Source organism: Glycine soja, chromosome 4 (assembly GCF_004193775.1).
Source record: "Glycine soja cultivar W05 chromosome 4, ASM419377v2, whole genome shotgun sequence".
NCBI classification, from domain to species: domain Eukaryota; kingdom Viridiplantae; phylum Streptophyta; class Magnoliopsida; order Fabales; family Fabaceae; genus Glycine; species Glycine soja.
In genome coordinates, this window is record NC_041005.1 from 40279710 (window position 1) to 40297821 (window position 18112).

The 18112-nt window shown below is 41.3% G+C and overlaps 1 protein-coding gene across 1 annotated transcript; it reads left to right on the forward strand.

The window, feature by feature from the left end:
- Positions 1 to 263: 263 nt before the first annotated feature.
- Positions 264 to 2805, forward strand: LOC114409684 (SNAP25 homologous protein SNAP33-like). The gene is made up of 6 exons (XM_028373223.1): positions 264 to 416; positions 654 to 1163; positions 1285 to 1378; positions 1707 to 1837; positions 2224 to 2321; positions 2503 to 2805. Exons 2-6 carry the CDS (start codon positions 711 to 713, stop codon positions 2600 to 2602), a joined length of 876 nt encoding a protein of 291 aa, XP_028229024.1. The 5' UTR covers positions 264 to 416; positions 654 to 710; the 3' UTR covers positions 2603 to 2805.
- Positions 2806 to 18112: the final 15307 nt, after the last annotated feature.

Consider the following 18112-nt stretch of genomic DNA (forward strand, 5'->3'; position numbering starts at 1 on the left):
AATTATTTTTAAATTATATCATACCATGGTATAATAATAATATATTTATGAGATAGTACTACTAAATAATATTATTTTAGTGTTGTAGAAAAAAGTAGCATTTTAGTGTAAACACATTAATACTTTACCTAATATTTTTATTTTAAAAAAATATTAATATTAAATATCAATAAATATAAAACGAGTTACTAAAAGAAAATTGACAACCATTCGTTGATAACATTAATAAAATGTAATAATTATATAATATTAATTCAAACGAGCGCATACATCAGCGGTGAGCAATCCCCACAGTGAATTTTCAACGCGATTTTGCAGAGCTTCCGCGTTGAAACCATCCAACCCCCTTAACCTTAAATTCGTTGTCTTCACTTCCTTCCTTCCTTCGCGTGTGATTACATTTTCTTCTTCTGCAGGTACCTACCTCTCTTTCTTTCTCTTTCCACCACTATGTTATGTTCTGAGCATTCTTTTTATCTAGTTTTCACTTTCAATTTTGCGTTTATCCATTTATTTTAACTGCAATTTCCATAATTCCACGTTAATTGCTATGAATTTTGATTCATCTTAACTTCCAAATCATTTTTTAGTAGAGGGTTCATGCTAAAGAACTTGAATTTGATCTTTGGATTTTTGCTTGTTTGTCTTTCCAGGACCAAATTGATATACAAGATCATTGTTTTAGAGAGAGAGAGAGAGAGAGAGAGAGGATGTTTGGTTCAAAGAAAACTCCTCTGAGAGATGCTAAACCTACCTCTGTTGACCATGCCCATAACCCCTTTGATTCTGATGAAGATACAAAAGATAACAAGTATAATTCTTCTAAGAAGACTTTGACCAACACCAACCCCTTTGATGATGATCATGTTGATGCCACTGGCCACTCTTCATCATCTTCTTATGGCCTTTCGTCTACCCATCGAAATAGGTATAAGAACGATTTCCGCGACTCAGGGGGGTTGGAGAGTCAATCTGTGCAGGAATTGGAGAACTATGCTGTTTACAAGGCTGAAGAGACGACAAATTCAGTGAACAGTTGTTTAAAGATAGCTGAGGAAATGAGAGAGGATGCTACCAAGACTTTGGTGATGCTGCACCAACAGGGTGAGCAGATTACAAGGAGTCACCATGTTGCTGCTGATATTGATCACGATTTGAGTCGGGTATGGATCTTGTTATCCCTCGTTGCTTCCTATATGGCCAGCTTCTTCTGAAAAACATTGTTGCTGCTTTCAATTGGTATTGAGGACTACTCTTTTGACTGTTTTGTTGCTGTGTTTACAGGGAGAAAAGCTGTTGGGAAGTCTTGGTGGCATGTTCTCCAAAACTTGGAAACCTAAGAAGACAGGCACGATAACTGGCCCTGTTGTTTTTGGAGGTTAGTATTTTCTCTCCATGCTCATTTTCTTTGAGTAAATTACACTTGCAATCCCTGAATTTTCATGAGATTGCACAAACTCCCCATGTTTTTTAAGGATTACAGCTACCTCCCTTGAAAGGGGGATACGGTATCATGTTTTTCAAACAATGAAGGTGGTTAGTGTAATAGTTTTTAAACAATTAAGGGAGTTAGTGTAGAGGTAGAAAAAATAGGAAGGTTTTGCAATCTCGCGAAAGCTCAGGGAGTGTCAGTATAGTTTACTCCTTTTAATTTTTAACTAATTTGGGTTGTATGAAAATTGTATGTTATGTGCTTCATGATATAGAGGATCCAGTGAGAAAGAAGGGCAACCACTTGGAGCAAAGAGAGAAGTTAGGATTGACTTCTGCCCCTAAAGGGCAGTCAAAGTCACGTACAACACTTTCTGAGCCATCAAATGTGCTTGAAAAAGTTGAGGTTAGTATTGACTTGATGAAGATTTAACTGTTGTTTAAAGTCATATGAAGTGCTGAACATGACAAAGCTTCAGTTCCTTACTGCTTTGATAATGATATGTGTTTTATATCTGAATATGTGTGTTTCTAGTATTGTTCTTCCTGTCCATAATAACCAAGTCACTAATTTGGAGTCAACCATTTTATTTAAAATCATGGACAATTTTGCAACTAACCTCCTTTTTGTTTCTTCCCAATTCCCATAAGCCATCTATGTTCTATAGTCAGTATTATTCCATCCTGAAGCCTGTAATTTTCATATTATGATTTTCACCTTTGCCTTATACAACACTGTTAGATTTATTCTTAACGTTGGATTCAGCAACTGAAAGGAATATCCTGAAACAGGTTGAAAAAGGGAAGCAAGATGATGCACTGTCAGATTTAAGTGATCTCTTGGGAGAACTGAAAGGCATGGCCATTGACATGGGATCTGAAATTGGGAGGTAAGTTGATTGGATTCTACGCTTTCTCTAATTTTACCTTACTGAGATTCTTGAACACTGAACTGATTCAAATCTTTTGCAAAAGTGAATAGTTTTTAACTAACAGTTAACAGTTGTGTAGTTCAGAACCATTTCACTTTCTTCAAGATGGCATAATTTACTGATTTTGGTAATGTTGCAGCCAAAACCAAGCCTTGGATGGTTTTGACAATGATATGGAGAAGTTGATCGTCCGCGTGAATGGTGCTAATCAACGTGGTCGTCGTTTGCTTGGGAAATAGGGGTGTATATCATGAGATCGATACTAATTTTTACTATGCATTAGTCAATCAAAGGAGCTTCCAATGTTCCAGGATACTGATTTCAAATATAGTAATGTACAATACGCTTGTGAAATTTTTTTCTCTGAAATATGTATAGTATTGGTTGATTTGAGATTATTTATGATTCAAATTTTCTATCGTCAATATGGTGATTCCTACTCTACCTTTTCTAGCATGATTCATTCCACAAACTTGTTCTCTTTTACTAGGAAACGGATAAGTGCATAATAAAATTCATTCACATAAAAGTAACACTTTGTATTAAAGAATGTTTCAACTTTCAAGAGTTCTTCGTGCTATTCTTCCTTGGTTTAGTGGGGAGTGAATAGGCAATTTAGTCCCTGAGATTGTATCCATTTTGCATATTAGTCTCTAACTTAATATTAAATTCAAAATAGTTCTTATCTTTGCATAAGTGTTGCAAAATAGTCCTTTCGTTAAATTTTAAAGTAACGCCGTTAGTGAGGTCAATTTTAGTGCCACATGGACTATCCAATGGGGCACTAAAGGATGAAGTGGCATGACACGTGGATGTGCCTCTTAAAAGATGCCACGTCATTTGATGATAACAAAATGAGTAAATAGGCAATTTAGTCCCTGACTTTATATCCCTGTTCCATATTAGTTCCTAACTTAATGAAAAATTCAAAATAGTCCCTATCTTTTGCATAAGTATTGCAAAATAGTTCTTCCGTTAAATTTTAAAGTAACGCTGTTAGTAAGGTCAATTTTAGTGTCACGTCATTTGATGATGATAGAATGAGTGGCTTCTTCAAATTTGATGGTTCTGAACCAATTGAGGCATATATACTATCATACCCTAATTTCGTCCGGGGACCATTGTTTGATGGCATGCAACCTTTGCTTGACCGCTTCGAGATACTTGGCACCCATTGTTGCACAATACGTGAAGTTCCATAACGTGCCTGAAGTCAAAAGAGAGCCTTGTTGCACGATCCGTGAAGTTCTGTAACATGCCGAAAATCAAAAGGAAGCATTGTTACACAATCCGTGAGGTTCCGTAACATTCTGAAAGCCAAAAAAGGGATGATTACGTAATCCGTAAGGTTCCGTAACATTACAGAAAAAGAATCAGCAAAAAAGGGGGCAAGGGGTGTATTTAGTAAACAGGGGGGGCAAATAGCAACCAGGCCCACTTGGGCCTTCCAGGATGTTCCTCCAGAAGGCGGTGCCTTCTGGAGGAAGCAACCTAGCTCGCTTGGGCGAGCTAGGTGGCAAGCTTCTCCCACTTTTCCCTATAAATAGGGGGAGGAGGGAAGAGCAAAAACGTTCAACCCTCCTGATATCTGAAGATCACTTAAAATTAGTGAAAAAAATTGTTTTCGTGAAGAAAATCCAAGCCGAGGCGCTTCCATAACGCGTCCGAAACGTTTCCGTGCTTGATTTCGTGAAGATTTTCCGCCGTCTTTCGTTCGTTCTTCGTCGTTCTTCGGTCTTCAACCGGTAAGTTCCCGAAATCGAACTTTTCAATTCATTCTATGTACCCTTGGTGGTCCTCACTTGTTTCGCGTACTTTTATTTTCATTTCATTTACTTTCCGTACCCCCTTTTGATGTGCTTTAGTCATTTATTTAAGTCATTTTCTTGCCTAATCAAAAAATAAAATAAATTTTCACCGATCATTTGAATTGTAACATCTGTTAATTTCTGTTAAAATGAAATCCGACCGTTTGGTCATGCCGTAACCACGTTGGAAATAAAAAAAGAGGTAAAATAATAATATAATAATCAAAAAATATCTTTTAGTAAAATAAAACAAAAAAATCAATCGGACGTGGATTTTTCTTTCTTAATTGAATTGACTAATAACTAAAGTGAAACTAAAGCTAAAATCAACTCACAAAATCAAGCTTTGTCCGCAAAAATCACTGAAAAAATGTTTTAAGGTCCAACGCCTTAAACGACCCTTTTTGTTTTTTTTATTGGTTAACATGGACTGTTCGAAAGCGTAAAATCAACACATCACTGCCTTTTGAAAGAACTACGTAGGTCTGATTTCCTCTTCGATGGAGGGTACGTAGGAGCAAGAGCCCCGCTTTTGTCGACCTCAAAAATAAAAAAGAAATAAAAGTTTAGATACATAATTTCACACAATTCTAATCTAAGGCTGTTGTCCTTTGAGACAAACGTGAGAGGTGCTAATACCTTCCTCAAACGTAAAGATAACTCCCGAATCTGGAATATTCTTCATGATCGGTTTCCTTTGGTTTTTCTAACGTTTTCCTTTCAATAAACGTTGGTGGCGACTCTGCGCATTTTCCTCCTATGGAAGACGCACCCGTGAGCCTCGCCTCGCTCACCCGCAAAAGGGCAGGTTGCGACAGTTGGCGACTCCACTGGGGATTGTTTTTGTGAGTTAGGCCTATTTTAGGAAAGTGTGGAATTATGAAACTTTGTGTGTGCGTTTTTTCTTGAACTGTGTAAAAATAATAAATGCTGTATTTTCCACATTTTTACACAGCATTCTAAGCACCCACGGGTTTGAGTAAAAAAGGGGCCCTATACCCGGGTTCATGGAAATCTAAGGAGTGAAGATGGATCTATGGTCATGCTAGGTCTCCGACTTGCTTGATAATAGTGAAACCTTGTCTAGAGCTTTCTCTCTTTATAATGTGTTGTCGCTGGTATTCCATATCGCCGCAATATTATTATCTTGAGTGATGATACCTCTAGAAAACAACCATGTGAGATATGGATCATTGGGAGTAGTTATTAGAGACCCCTAGATATTATCCTATAGGTCCCCAAATAGGGGCATGGAGCAAGCACGCTCTGTACCATTTGTTCTCATGCATTCTTCTGCGAATAGCACATAAATTATAGTTTTGCTGTATATCTAGTGATATCTTGTCTCTTTAGAGTAACGCGTCACTTTTTAATGCATGCGTTAGGGCGCCGCAATGCCTAGAGCGTAGTATTAAAAAGATGGATCTTTTTCGGTCTCGTATATGTAAACTACCACTTGTTTTTCTTCTTTTCGTTCCATGCATGTGCATTGCATCATTCATATAAGAGCCTTGATTCACCCCATTTTAGGTAAATGATGGGGACAAATCAAATCGGAAAAAGATTCTATCAAGTCAAGATTAAGGGCCTAGATGTCACCAGCCTTAAGGAGTTAGGGCAGTTGATGGGTCAGCTCTAGCGGCAAGCTTTTCGCAAAGCTTACGGTAAAATCTGGGACCTAGCCATGGTAGAAGTCTCCACGGAGGCCATTGCCTCCCTCGCCCAGTATTATGATCAGCCTTTGAGATGCTTTACCTTTGGGGACTTCCAGCTGTCACCCATGGTGGAAGAATTTGAAGAGATCCTAGGATGTCCTCTAGGAGGAAGGAGACCATACCTCTTCTCAGGGTTCTATCCCTCATCAGCTAGAATTTCAAAGATAGTCCAAATCTCGGCGCAGGAATTAGACCATGGAAAGCAAGTAAAAAATGGGGTGGTTGGAATACCGAGAAAATGTTTGGAGGCAAAAGCAAGAATCTTGGCAGGTAGAGGCGAATGGGCCCCGTTCATAGACATTCTCGCACTGTTGATCTTCGGAGGAGTCCTCCTTCCAAATGTGGATGGGTTGGTGGATCTAGCAGCGAACAACGCTTTTCTCGCCTATCATGAACACAAGGAAAGCCCGGTTGTCGCTATGCTAGCCGACCTATATGACACCTTCGACCGAAGATGTGAGAAGAGCAGTACGAGGATTGTTTGCTGTACTCCAGCTCTTTATGTATGGTTGGTTTTGCACCTTTTTCGCCAAGAGGTGAGGCATGCTTGCTCGCTAGAAAGCCACCGTTCATGCACAGAGAAAGGAGAGGCAAATTGGGACCGACTCTTAGCAAACAAAGAAGGAGCGTCGGTCAACTGGTTCCCCCGATGGAAAGAAGGAAGAACCAGGGTTCTTATTTCGTGTAGAGGATTTCCGAATGTTCCCTTGATGGGGACAAGGGGTTGCGTCAGTTACAATCCCGTTCTTGCTATAAGGCAAATTGGCTACCCTATGAGAGGGACATCGCTAGAGGAAGAGCTCGCGCATGTCATTTCACGAGGTTTCAATAAGATCAACGAGGAGACACTTTAGAAGGTCCACAAGGCATGGGAGGTGGTGCAAAAGAAGGACAAAGAACTCAGGGGCAGTAACAATGGGTCCATTGGTGGCTACCGAAGGTGGTTGAAAGCCCACGTGCAAGGTTTGGATTGGTTCCCGAGTTTGAGAACCGCTAAAAGGGAGGAAGTTGAGGCACTGGAGGAAGACCAAGAGGTGCAGGCCCTTAGGGCAGAACTCGAGCAAGCCCAAACAGTCAAAGAAAGGTTCAAATCAGCAGCTCTTAAAATTCGAAAGGAGAATGCCGAACTAAAAGATATAAATATAGCTACCACCAAGGCCTTGGAACAAGAGACCAAGAGGACTCGTAGGGAAGAGCACGGCCAGAACAAGTTCCTAGGGGCTCTGTGGGGCAGCAACAACGAGCTTAAGCTCCGGAGAGAGGAAAGAGACCAATCACGAGTACATAGCATGGTCTTAAAGGAGGAGTTAGCAGCTTGCTCAAGATCCAAGAAGAGTTTGGCCCAACACTTAGAAGCCACGGAGCAAAGCATGCTAGCTATAATAGGGCAGTACAAAGAAGAGTTAAACCAGTCTTTGACCCATGAGCAAAAGCTAGTAGAGGACTTTGCACAAGCATACGCCGAGAAGGAAGCAAGAGGGAGGGTGATTGATGCATTGCATCAAGAAGCGACCATGTGGATGGATAGGTTCGCCTTGACCTTAAATGGAAGTCAAGACCTCCCGCGACTACTAGCCAAAGCAAGGGCCATGGCCGAAGTGTTTTCAGCCCCAGAGGAAATTCACAGGCTAATCAATTATTGTCAACACATGATAGATTTAATGGCCCATATAATTAGAAACCGTTAGGTTATGTTGTAACACTTTTGTAAAATCTTGGCTAGATGAAAGCTTTTGTTCCTTTTTATAAAAAGAGAAGTTCTGAAACTCATCACGTTGTCTAAAAAGGCCTTGAGGTGGATCTAAGTGCTCTGATCATTCATTAGCATATTCATGATTTGGTGGCATGCTCACCACTGTTTGTTTCTTTAGGAAACTCACCATAACTAAAAAAGCGCAAAGGCACCCCTATAACACCCGATCCAAAAGTAAGATGGATAACGAAGAGGGAGTGCAAGAACAGATGAAGGCCGACATGTCGACTTTAAAAGATCAGATGGCTTCTATCACGGAAGCCATGCTAAAAATTAAAAAATCAATAGAAGACAATGCTACGGCGACCGCTTCCAATACAGCTAGGGAAGCGGAACCGGTGCTACAGCCCGCAATGAACTTGGACCGGGACAGAAGTGCGACGGGTTTCAATCGGAGGTATAGTCCTCAAGCCTACCCTTATGGTTTACCTCCAGACTTCACTCCCCGTATCGCTCCAGACGATTTGAGCCAAGCCCCTACCTTCGAGGGGCAACTCCCTCCTCATGCCGACTATCCTTTGCAGGAAGATGATGAAGGAGATGCCCATTTAGGCCCTCTACTTCCTCCAAGGGAACCGGCCCCCCATGAGTTGCCCCAACCAAACATAATCCGCCATGTCCCGTCTCAATCCGCACCCGTTAAGGAACTCGTTCCCATTTCAAAAGACAAGGGAAAGATCGATCTTCTTGAAGAGAGGTTGAGAGCGGTGGAAGGCCTTGGCAACTATCCTTTCTCGGATTTAGCCGATCTGTGTCTGATACCTGACATCATCATTCCTCCCAAGTTTAAGGTTCCAGACTTTGACAAGTATAAAGGGACGACGTGTCCAAAGAGTCATCTTCGGATGTATTGTCGAAGGATGGGGGCATATTCCATGGACAGAAAGATGTTTATGCACTTCTTTCAAGACAGCTTAGCCGGAGCAGTGGCGTGGTACACAAATCTGGAAGCCTCTCAGGTTCGGTCGTGGAAAGACTTGGCAACTGCTTTCATTAGCCAGTACCAATACAACACAGATATGGCTCCCGATCAGAACCAACTTCAGAGCATGAGCAAACGGGAACATGAGTCCATCAAGGAATATGCTCAAAGGTGGAGAGACCTAGCAGCCTAAGTCATCCCACCTATGACTGAGAGGGAAATGATCATGATTATGGTAGATACGCTGCCTACATTCTACTACGAGAAGCTGATAGGATATATACCGCTCAACTTTGCAGACCTCGTCTTCGCCGGAGAAAGAATCGAGTTCGGAATGAGGAAAGGCAAGTTTGAATACGCCTCCAACGCTGGCCTCAACAGCAATAGAAGAGCCCCAGTGGTGGGCACACGAAAAAAGGAAGGGGATACCCACGCGGTCACCACCGCCCCAACGTGGATGAAAACGCCCCAAAATGCTCAAAACTCATACCAACACAACCACCCGAACTTTTCAATCCGAGCCGGAAGTTCCCTCCCAACTCAAGTAGAAGGGTCTGCCACAATAGAAAAAGCACCTGCACAACACACGGCTCCAGCCACACCCCGGCCAACCAATAATACGACTCCTGGCACGAGCTATGACAATCCACGACGCTCCCCGAGAGACCAGTTCTCTCCTATTCCCATGGCGTATTCCGAGTTATGGCCCTCATTATTGGAAAACCATTTGGTGGTGGCCATACCCGGGAAGGTGTTCCAGTCACCATACCCCAAGTGGTACAACTCAAATGCCACGTGCGCATACCATAGTGGAGCCCCCGGACACAACATTGATTCTTGCCTGCCATTCAAGTATAAGGTGCAACACCTAATAAATGTCGGTTGGCTATCATTTCAAGAAGAGGGCCCCAACATTAAGACCAATCCACTAGCCAGTCATGGAGGAGCTAGCGTAAACGCCATCGAAAAGGATAGGTCGTCAGGGTCAAAGAGATTAGAAGATGTGGCTACATCCAGAAGATTCATCTACCAGTCGCTGCAGGCAGCATGCATGGTCTCTCGTGGCGGAGACAAGAGAGACGAATGTCTGTTTCATCTCGGGGAATTACACGACATGGAAACCTGCCCCGTGGTGGAAGAGCTAAGCTCTAGCTTCTCATCTCAAGGAGGTGAGCTTAGCTATTAGAGTGGTATGTGTAGCTTCTTAAGGAGGTGAGCTTAGCTTCTTTAGGAATCTTCTTAAGGAAGCTTCTTAAGGAGGTGAGCTTAGTTATAAGAGGGGTGTGTGTAGCTAAGCTCTAGCTTCTCAAGGAAGTTTTCTCAAAGAAGCTTCTCAAGGAAGTTTTCTCAAGAAAGCTTCTCAAGGAAGCTACCTAGTCTATAAATAGAAGCATGTGTAACACTTGTTGTAACTTTGATGAATGAGAGTCTTGTGAGACATACTTCAAAGTTCCACTTCTCTCCCTCTTTTATTCCTTCAATTTCGTGCTCCCCCCCTCTCTCTTTCTCTCCCTCTTTCTTTTCCTCCATTGAAGCATGCTTCCAAGCTTCTTATCCAAGGCTCATCTTGGTGGTGAAGCTCCTTCTTCCATGGCTTATTCCCTAGTGGATGGCGCCTCCTCTCACCTCTTCTCCTTTGTCTTCCGCTGCATCTCCATGGTGGAAAATCACCATTAAAGGACATCATTGAAGCTCAAAGATCCATCCTCCATAGAAGCCCCACAAGCAAGCTTCCATCAAGTGGTAATCAGAGCACAAGAGCTTCAAGTAGGTGCTCCTTAAACCTCCATTAATTTTTTGCTTTACCTTCTCTTCCATTGTTTTTTCTTCATTTTTTCTCCATGTATCTCCTCAAATGTCTTGTGCCTAATGTTGTTAACATGATTCTTTAGAGTTTTCACCGATTAAACTTGCTATAGAAGCTAGATTTTATTTTCTATGGTTCAAATTTCTTGTTCTTGTTCTTGAACCATGAATTGTGTTGAGTTTAGGTTCCTTTGAGTTTTGTCTTGTTATTTTTTGTGGCTGAAACCTAAACCATAAAATTCTTACAAAAATATTAAAGTAGAAGAAAACCTCAAAAATCTAGAGTGACTTGTTCACCTATTGTAGTTTTGTCATAGAAGTCATGTCTAGTCATGAAACTTGTCACATAAGATTTCTTATGTTGTGCTGAATTTTATTTTCTTGTTTCTTTGTCTAACTCATTTGCTCATGAGTGTATGAAATTCTTTTAGCCTATTATTTGATTTGAGTCAAATCTTTCATGTTAATTAGTCCTTAACATGTTCATGCAAAATTCTTAGAGAGTCTTTGATTGTGAACCTTTTCTTGAACTTTTAGGTTTCCTTGTGATTGTGTCTATTGTGAATTTGAGTTTTGGTGATTGAATTGCTGGCTGAAATGTTGATCCTAAGTGAATATTGAACTCTTAAAACTGTGGTAAACAATCCTAGTGAGTTCAACATACATAGGAAGGTTGAAAGTAAGCCCAAGGCAATCAATATACCATGCTTAAAAAACAAAATCGCTGGTGCTGGCAGCTTGGACATACAAACTTGTAAAAATTACTGAGAATTGGTTACTTCGAATTTTGAGCTGAAATTTTTTACTGAATTTTCTAGACATCTGGAAAAAAGTTAGAAAAAAAGAAACAAGTGATTTGGATAAAAGGAAAAAATAAGAAAAATCATACAAGTTGGCAGAAAAATCAGTATCCAGGACAAAAAAAACAGTGAAAGGGAAGTGTGCTTGTTGTTTTGGCTCAAAATTTATTCTATAATTGGTGCCTATGTTATACCAACCTTAGTTCCGAAATTTCAATTGAAAATTACTGTGAAAAAAAGTGCCAAAGCTAGAGGTTTGTTGAGTCTTTTTTTTTTTTTGGTTTTTTACTCTACTCTAGAGCCATTCTAAGTTTCTCTTTGAGTCCTAGCTTGCTTCTATGTCCTTTTCATTGCTTTAATTGTTGAATAATCCTTGAAAAATTGTCTTGTTAAAACTCCATTGGTTTAGCTTTCATTTCATTTTTTTTGGTCTTTGGTTGTTGCTTGTCTCTTTGTTTCCTTGTTTGTGGGTTGCCATATAGGGAATTGGAGGGAGGATTGGTGCCATCCCTTGAAGAATTTGAGTCAAGAAGCAAGGGGCCAACCACCTTAAGAGCTATTGGACTAAGAAGCACTCCAAATTGAGTGAATCACCAAAGAGAGAACAACCACCAAAATTGAGGACCGTTTTGTAATTTTGTAATTTACAATTTACTTACCTTCATTGCTTTCAAGTTTTGTAACAAAAAGGCCTTTCATTTGAAGTGTGTTGGGAGCCTCCAATAGGTTACCAAACTTCCATTTATGTGTAATAATTTTACGCATTTTTTTCTTAGGATAGTGAGTGTTTTGTTGGGAACCTTGAATGTGGTCATCCAAACACTCTTAGGATTCGCCTAGTTTACATTTCTTGCTTACTTTCATAGCTTATTTCCTTTACCTTCCATTGTCAAACCGCCTAGATAGCTTTCCTTTTACCAATTAGTTTTTTTTTACCTTATCTTTCACACCTCTTTTAGTGTTTATTTTGGCTAGTTTCAACCATAGTTTCTTTTACCTTTTGTTTTCAAACCTCCAACAAGAAAGAACCACAACTTAGGAACCAACATGAGTCATCATTCATCTAGTGTTAATGGCGAGGGTACTAGTCATAAAGACCCTTTATCTAGAATCTTAGATGAGTTGAGTTCCCTCAAGTTATGGAAAGAAAAACAAGAGAGAAAAGAAAAAGGAAAAAAAAGAGTGGAAGAAATAAGTCAAGATGAAAGAAAGAAAATAAGAGAGGAAGAAAGAAGAACAATAATGAAAGAAATAAAAAGAGAAAAACATGTCTCCTATAGTAGTCATAACTCTTGAAAGAGCCTAAGTGAAGAACTTCGTGACTATTACGAAGGAAGGCATAGGTCACATCTTAGACCTCACTCCCATAGAAGAGAAAAGGAAAGAAAGCCTCAAGAGGCTAACATTAACCTCTCATACTTCCATGGGAAGGACAATGTAGAGGCTAACTTAGATTGGGAAATAAGGGTAGAGCAACAACTTAAAAAGAAGTCTACTTCAAAATCTTATGGCTCTCACTCTTATCCAAAGAAAGACCAAGGTCAAGGCATCTTAGGGGTGACACCTTCTAAGCCCAAAGATGATAAGGGGAAGACAATAGAAAAGCAAGCCCCTAAGGCTAGTATGCAAGAGAAAACTAGCTCTATAAAGTGCTTTAAATGTCTTGGAAGAGGACACATTACTTCTGAATGCCCCACCACAAAAACCATGATTATGAGGGGCCAAGACATTTATAGTAGCCAAGATGAGGCTACTACTTCACCTTCCTCTAGTGAAAGTGAAGAAGCAAAAGGGGAAAAATCTAGTGAAGAAATCTACCCCCAAGAAGAAGGACAACCATTAGTGGTTAAAGAAAAGTGTAAGGAGGTAAGTGTCTCCTCCAAGAGTTTAGCTAAGAAGGAAACTCATTTTACAATAAAGACAAACATTAAAGAAACTTTACCTCTTAGACAACCTCCACATTTTCTCTTTTGTAAAAAGGCACTTGCTAGCATTGCCACATCTCTTGGGCTTGAGTTTATTCCTCAAGTAAAGAAGTTGTTGGATGAGGGTTTGGTTTGCAAGAGCTTAAATCCTTGTGCTTTGTTGGTGCCCAAAATAGGTATTATTAGGCACCAAGTCCCTAAAATAGGTGGTATGATGAATGTTTTGAGTGGTGCAACCCTCTTTTGTAAAATCACTCGTACACCTAACATCTTCATGGTGTGTGTACATAGGGACCCATTAGGTAGGTTTGTTCTTATTTTTAGTTTCAATACAAACTTAGGTACTCATATGGGACACCTTAGGTTTGTCATACTTTTTGGTAGGAATAATCAATATGAAAATACAGAAAAAGGTGTTGAGGAAAGGAGCCCAGAGTATGAAGAACCTCAGGATTTGAGGTCAAATCCTTTCCAAGGTGGAGGGAATGATGCAATCCTATCCCGCAAGGGCATTAGGTAGAAGACTCCAAGTAGATTGGGCTAGAGATCCAAGGGAAGACCCTAGGGTTCTCATGAGCCTTAGGGTAGATTTCGAGCCCATGGGCTAAGTATGAGCCCGTTTATCTTTGTAAATATTAGAATAGGTTTTTCCTTCGTTTGGGCCTTGTATTTTGGCCATTCTAGTAGTATAGGGTTTTAGCCTTGTATTTCGGGGCATTTTGAGTAGTCTTTGTAGTAAGGACTTTTTTTTTGTATTTTCATGTTTTTTGTCATGGGGGTGAGCTTAGCTATTATAGGGGGTGTGTAGCTAAGCTCTAGCTTCTCATCTCAAGGAGGTGAGCTTAGCTATTAGAGTGGTATGTGTAGCTAAGCTCTAGCTTCTTTAGGAATCTTCTTAAGGAAGCTTCTTAAGGAGGTGAGCTTAGTTATAAGAGGGGTGCGTGTAGCTAAGCTCTAGCTTCTCAAGGAAGTTTTCTCAAAGAAGCTTCTCAAGGAAGTTTTCTCAAGAAAGCTTCTCAAGGAATCTACCTAGTCTATAAATAGAAGCATGTGTAACACTTGTTGTAACTTTGATGAATGAGAGTCTTGTGAGACATACTTCAAAGTTCCACTTCTCTCCCTCTTTTATTCCTTCAATTTCGTGCTCCCCCCTCTCTCTTTCTCTCCCTCTTTATTTTCCTCCATTGAAGCATGCTTCCAAGCTTCTTATCCAAGGCTCATCTTGGTGGTGAAGCTCCTTCTTCCATGGCTTATTCCCTAGTGGATGGCACCTCCTCTCACCTCTTCTCCTTTGTCTTCCGCTGCATCTCCATGGTGGAAAATCACCATTAAAGGACATCATTGAAGCTCAAAGATCCATCCTCCATAGAAGCCCCACAAGCAAGCTTCCATCACCAGGGATTTTCGACAATGACAAAAGAACGTTAAGGAGATTGGCTACTGGTTTCTTTGTGAGTGGTACCGTCTTGTACAAACGAAACCATGACATGACCCTCCTGCGATGCGTAGATGCCAAAAAGGCGAACTACATGATTGAGGAAGTCCATGAGGGTTCGTTTGGGGCACATGCCAATGGGCATGCTATGACCAGGAAGATCCTTAGAGCAGGTTATTACTGGCTCACTATGGAAAGCGATTGCTACACCCATGTAAGGAAATGCCATAAATGTCAAGCGTTCGCAGACAATGTCAATGTTCTGCCACATCCTCTGAATGTCATGTCCGCCCCTTGGCCTTTTTCCATGTGGGGGATAGATGTCATAGGGGCCATCGAACCCAAGGCTTCGAACGGTTATCGCTTCATTCTCGTGGCGATAGATTATTTCACCAAATGGGTCGAAGCGACTTCCTATACCAATGTCACGAGGAGTGTGGTGGTCAGATTCATAAAGAGGGAACTGATTTGTCGATACGGACTCCCTAGGAAAATCATTACTGACAATGGCACCAATCTGAATAACAAAATGATGCAGGAAATGTGCAAGGATTTCAAAATCCAGCATCATAACTCCACCCCCTACCGGCCGAAGATGAACGGGGCTATGGAGGCTGCAAATAAAAATATTAAGAAAATTATTCAGAAGATGACAGTGTCGTACAAAGATTGTCATAAGATGTTGCCTTTTGCCCTGCATGGATATCGAACCTCAGTACAAACTTCTACTGGGGCAACGCCGTACTCCTTGGTTTGTGGGATGGAAGCGGTACTCCCATTTAAGGTAGAGGTCCCTTCCCAGAAGATACTAGCGGAGTCAGGCCTAGAAGAATCAGAGTGGGCTCAAACACGCTACGACCAACTCAACCTTATTGAAGGTAAGCGTTTGACGGCCACGAGCCATTGGCGCCTGTATCAACAAAGGATAAAGAACGCGTTCGATAAGAAGGTGCACCCCCACAAGTTCAACGAGGGGGACCTTGTGCTGAAAAAGATATCCCACACTGTTAAAGATAATTGAGGGAAGTGGGCCCCGAACTACGAAGGGCCTTTCGTTGTGAAAAGGGCTTTTTCTGGAGGGGCTCTGGTGCTCACCAACATGGATGGCGAGGAGCTACCCTCACCCGTGAACTCCGATGTTGTCAAGCGATACTACGCTTTGGATCTGGGGCAATTGAGGAAATCACTACATCTTATTTTATTTTTGTGTGTTCTCCTTGGTTTTCCCCAGGGATTCCTGTCCGCTGTAATTTTCTCGTCACAGTTCTTTAAAAGAAGAGAACATGGGTTTGAGGCTTCAGTCCTCACTTTGGTTTTAAACCATGTGCAGTTTGTGATAACCTGAGCCTTTTCGCTCAGTTCATGGGGTGCCCCAAGCGCTTAATTAAAACTGAACCTAACCAGCTTTCGCTAAAAAGATTGTTGCATTTGAAAACACTCATGCATACGTATACGCATGCATATTTTGTGATAATAGGGACAAAATCGTCTTAGGCAGTGGTCAGATGCCGGGACGAAGCTGAAGGCAGAAACCAATCAAGGTAAAACGGTAACACAGTCACAGTTTGCCGCACAATGTCATTTCCTATTTTCAGGTACTTAGGGACGGATGCAAATAGAGGCTAGGGTATCGACCGATAGATCGTCGTCCCTTGCCCAGCTCTGGACAAACGGAAAGCGCCGCTGCAAGGCAACCTAGTATCCTTTAAATTCCCAGCTATTATTATTGTTGTGTCTTTAAAATATTGGATGTTTAATCTACCCTGAGGGGGTTCGAGTAAGCGAACGCCGACCCATAGGAAGCCGCACTTATTTGATACCCCAAAAAAAAATGCAGGTTAGCTCGCCTGGGCGAACTGAGCTCGCCTGGGTGAGCAACCCCTGCACGAAGAGGGTTAAAAAGGGGGAGGGGGAAGGTTTCTGCACCCAAAAACTCTCCCCCCCTCATTCAAAAACAAAGGCTCACGGGATTCACGAGTTTTGCAGCCCTTAGGTCACCATTTTTCGCATTTTTGATTCCATTTTGCTCTATTATTCATCTCCAACAAGTAAGTACCTCATTCTTGGGCTCTCTAGCTTTCCATTGATGTATTTTGGTGCTCTAAGTTGCTTGTATTTGCTCAAAAACGTGAGGGATTTATCCTTGGATTGTTGCTTGTTTTTGATGAATTAAGGGGTTGTAGGGGATGGCCCTAGGCCTATGGTGCATTCTGAGATAATGGGGCATGCCACATTGCCCCCATTCCCTTGATTTTCATGCTTAAACATGCACCCACCAAATGTTCGGTGAAATGCCTCAATGGCATTTGCACATGATTTTGTGAAACTTAGCTTGTGAAACAAATTATGCACATATGGCTGCCATTGTGAGTGTGTGGGCAGTTTTGTAGAAGCTAGACTAGAGTGCCAAAAGCATGACTTACGCCTAGGAATATAAGTTTTCGGTTTTGAATGTAAAAGATGCATGAATATTAGAACATGTTTGAGAGGTTTTTTGACTAGAATTTGAACTTGTTGCCTCATGAGAAATACCTTGCGCCTAGGTAGCATGAAAAATACCTTTCAATAGTATGTATATATGTGAATATATAGCATGAAAAATACCTTTCAATAGTATGTATATATGTGAATATATAGCATGAAAATGCCTTGCAAAGTGTGTGAATATATAGCATGAAAATGCCTTGCAAAGTGTGTGAATATATAGCAAAAATGCCTTTCAAAAATTTGTATATGTTGGATAGGTAGCGTAAAAATGCCTTTCAAAATATGTATATTTGTGAGTAGGTAGCATAAGGAGCCTATAAAAAAATGTGCATATATGTGGGATGTAGCATGAAAAGGCTTGTCAAAAACATACATGGATGTGTGTCATAAAATGCCTTTCACCAAAAAAAATTTTTGTGTGCGTGTGTAAATGCATGTATATAGATATGTGTCATAAAATAGCACATGCCCCAATATGATTATTTTGTGAAACGCATGTTGACACTTGCACCATATAAGTGTTGTTTGGCTCTTGTTCGTAATGATTGGTATTTTCTTGTAAACTAACTTTCCAAATGTTTGTCCTCGCAGGAAATGGCTTCGAAAAAGCTTTCCGCAAAGAGATCTAGGAGGGACGCCGCGGATGAAGGGACCAGTGCCGCCCCCGAGTTTGATGGCCACCGTTTCAGGAGCGCCGAGCACCAGTAGCGCTTTGAGGCCATCAAAGGATGGTCGTTCCACAGAGAGAGATGCATCCAGCTCAGGGACGATGAGTACACGGATTTTCAGGAAGAGATAGCTCACCGACATTGGACGTCGCTGGTCACTCCTATGGCTAAGTTTGACCCAGATATAGTCCTGGAGTTTTATGCTAATGCTTGGCCCACAGAAGAGGGAGTGCGGGACATGCGGTCATGGGTGAGGGGTCAGTGGATTCCCTTTGACGCAGATGCCCTCAGCCAGTTCCTGGGTGACCTGCTAGTGTTAGAGGAAGGCCAGGAGTGCGAGTTTAGTTAGAGAAGGAACAGGGCCGATGGGTTCAACGAAGAGGCCATTGCCCAGCTATTATGCATACCGGGTCAGGATTTCGCTCGGACC

Coding starts and splice junctions, on each gene's coding strand:
- LOC114409684 (XM_028373223.1), top strand. CDS start 711: ATGTTTGGTTCAAAGAAAACTCCTCTGAGAGATGCTAAACCTACCTCT. Junction 1,838..2,223: donor ATGTGCTTGAAAAAGTTGAG/GTTAGTATTGAC, acceptor ATCCTGAAACAG/GTTGAAAAAGGGAAGCAAGA. Junction 2,322..2,502: donor ATGGGATCTGAAATTGGGAG/GTAAGTTGATTG, acceptor GTAATGTTGCAG/CCAAAACCAAGCCTTGGATG.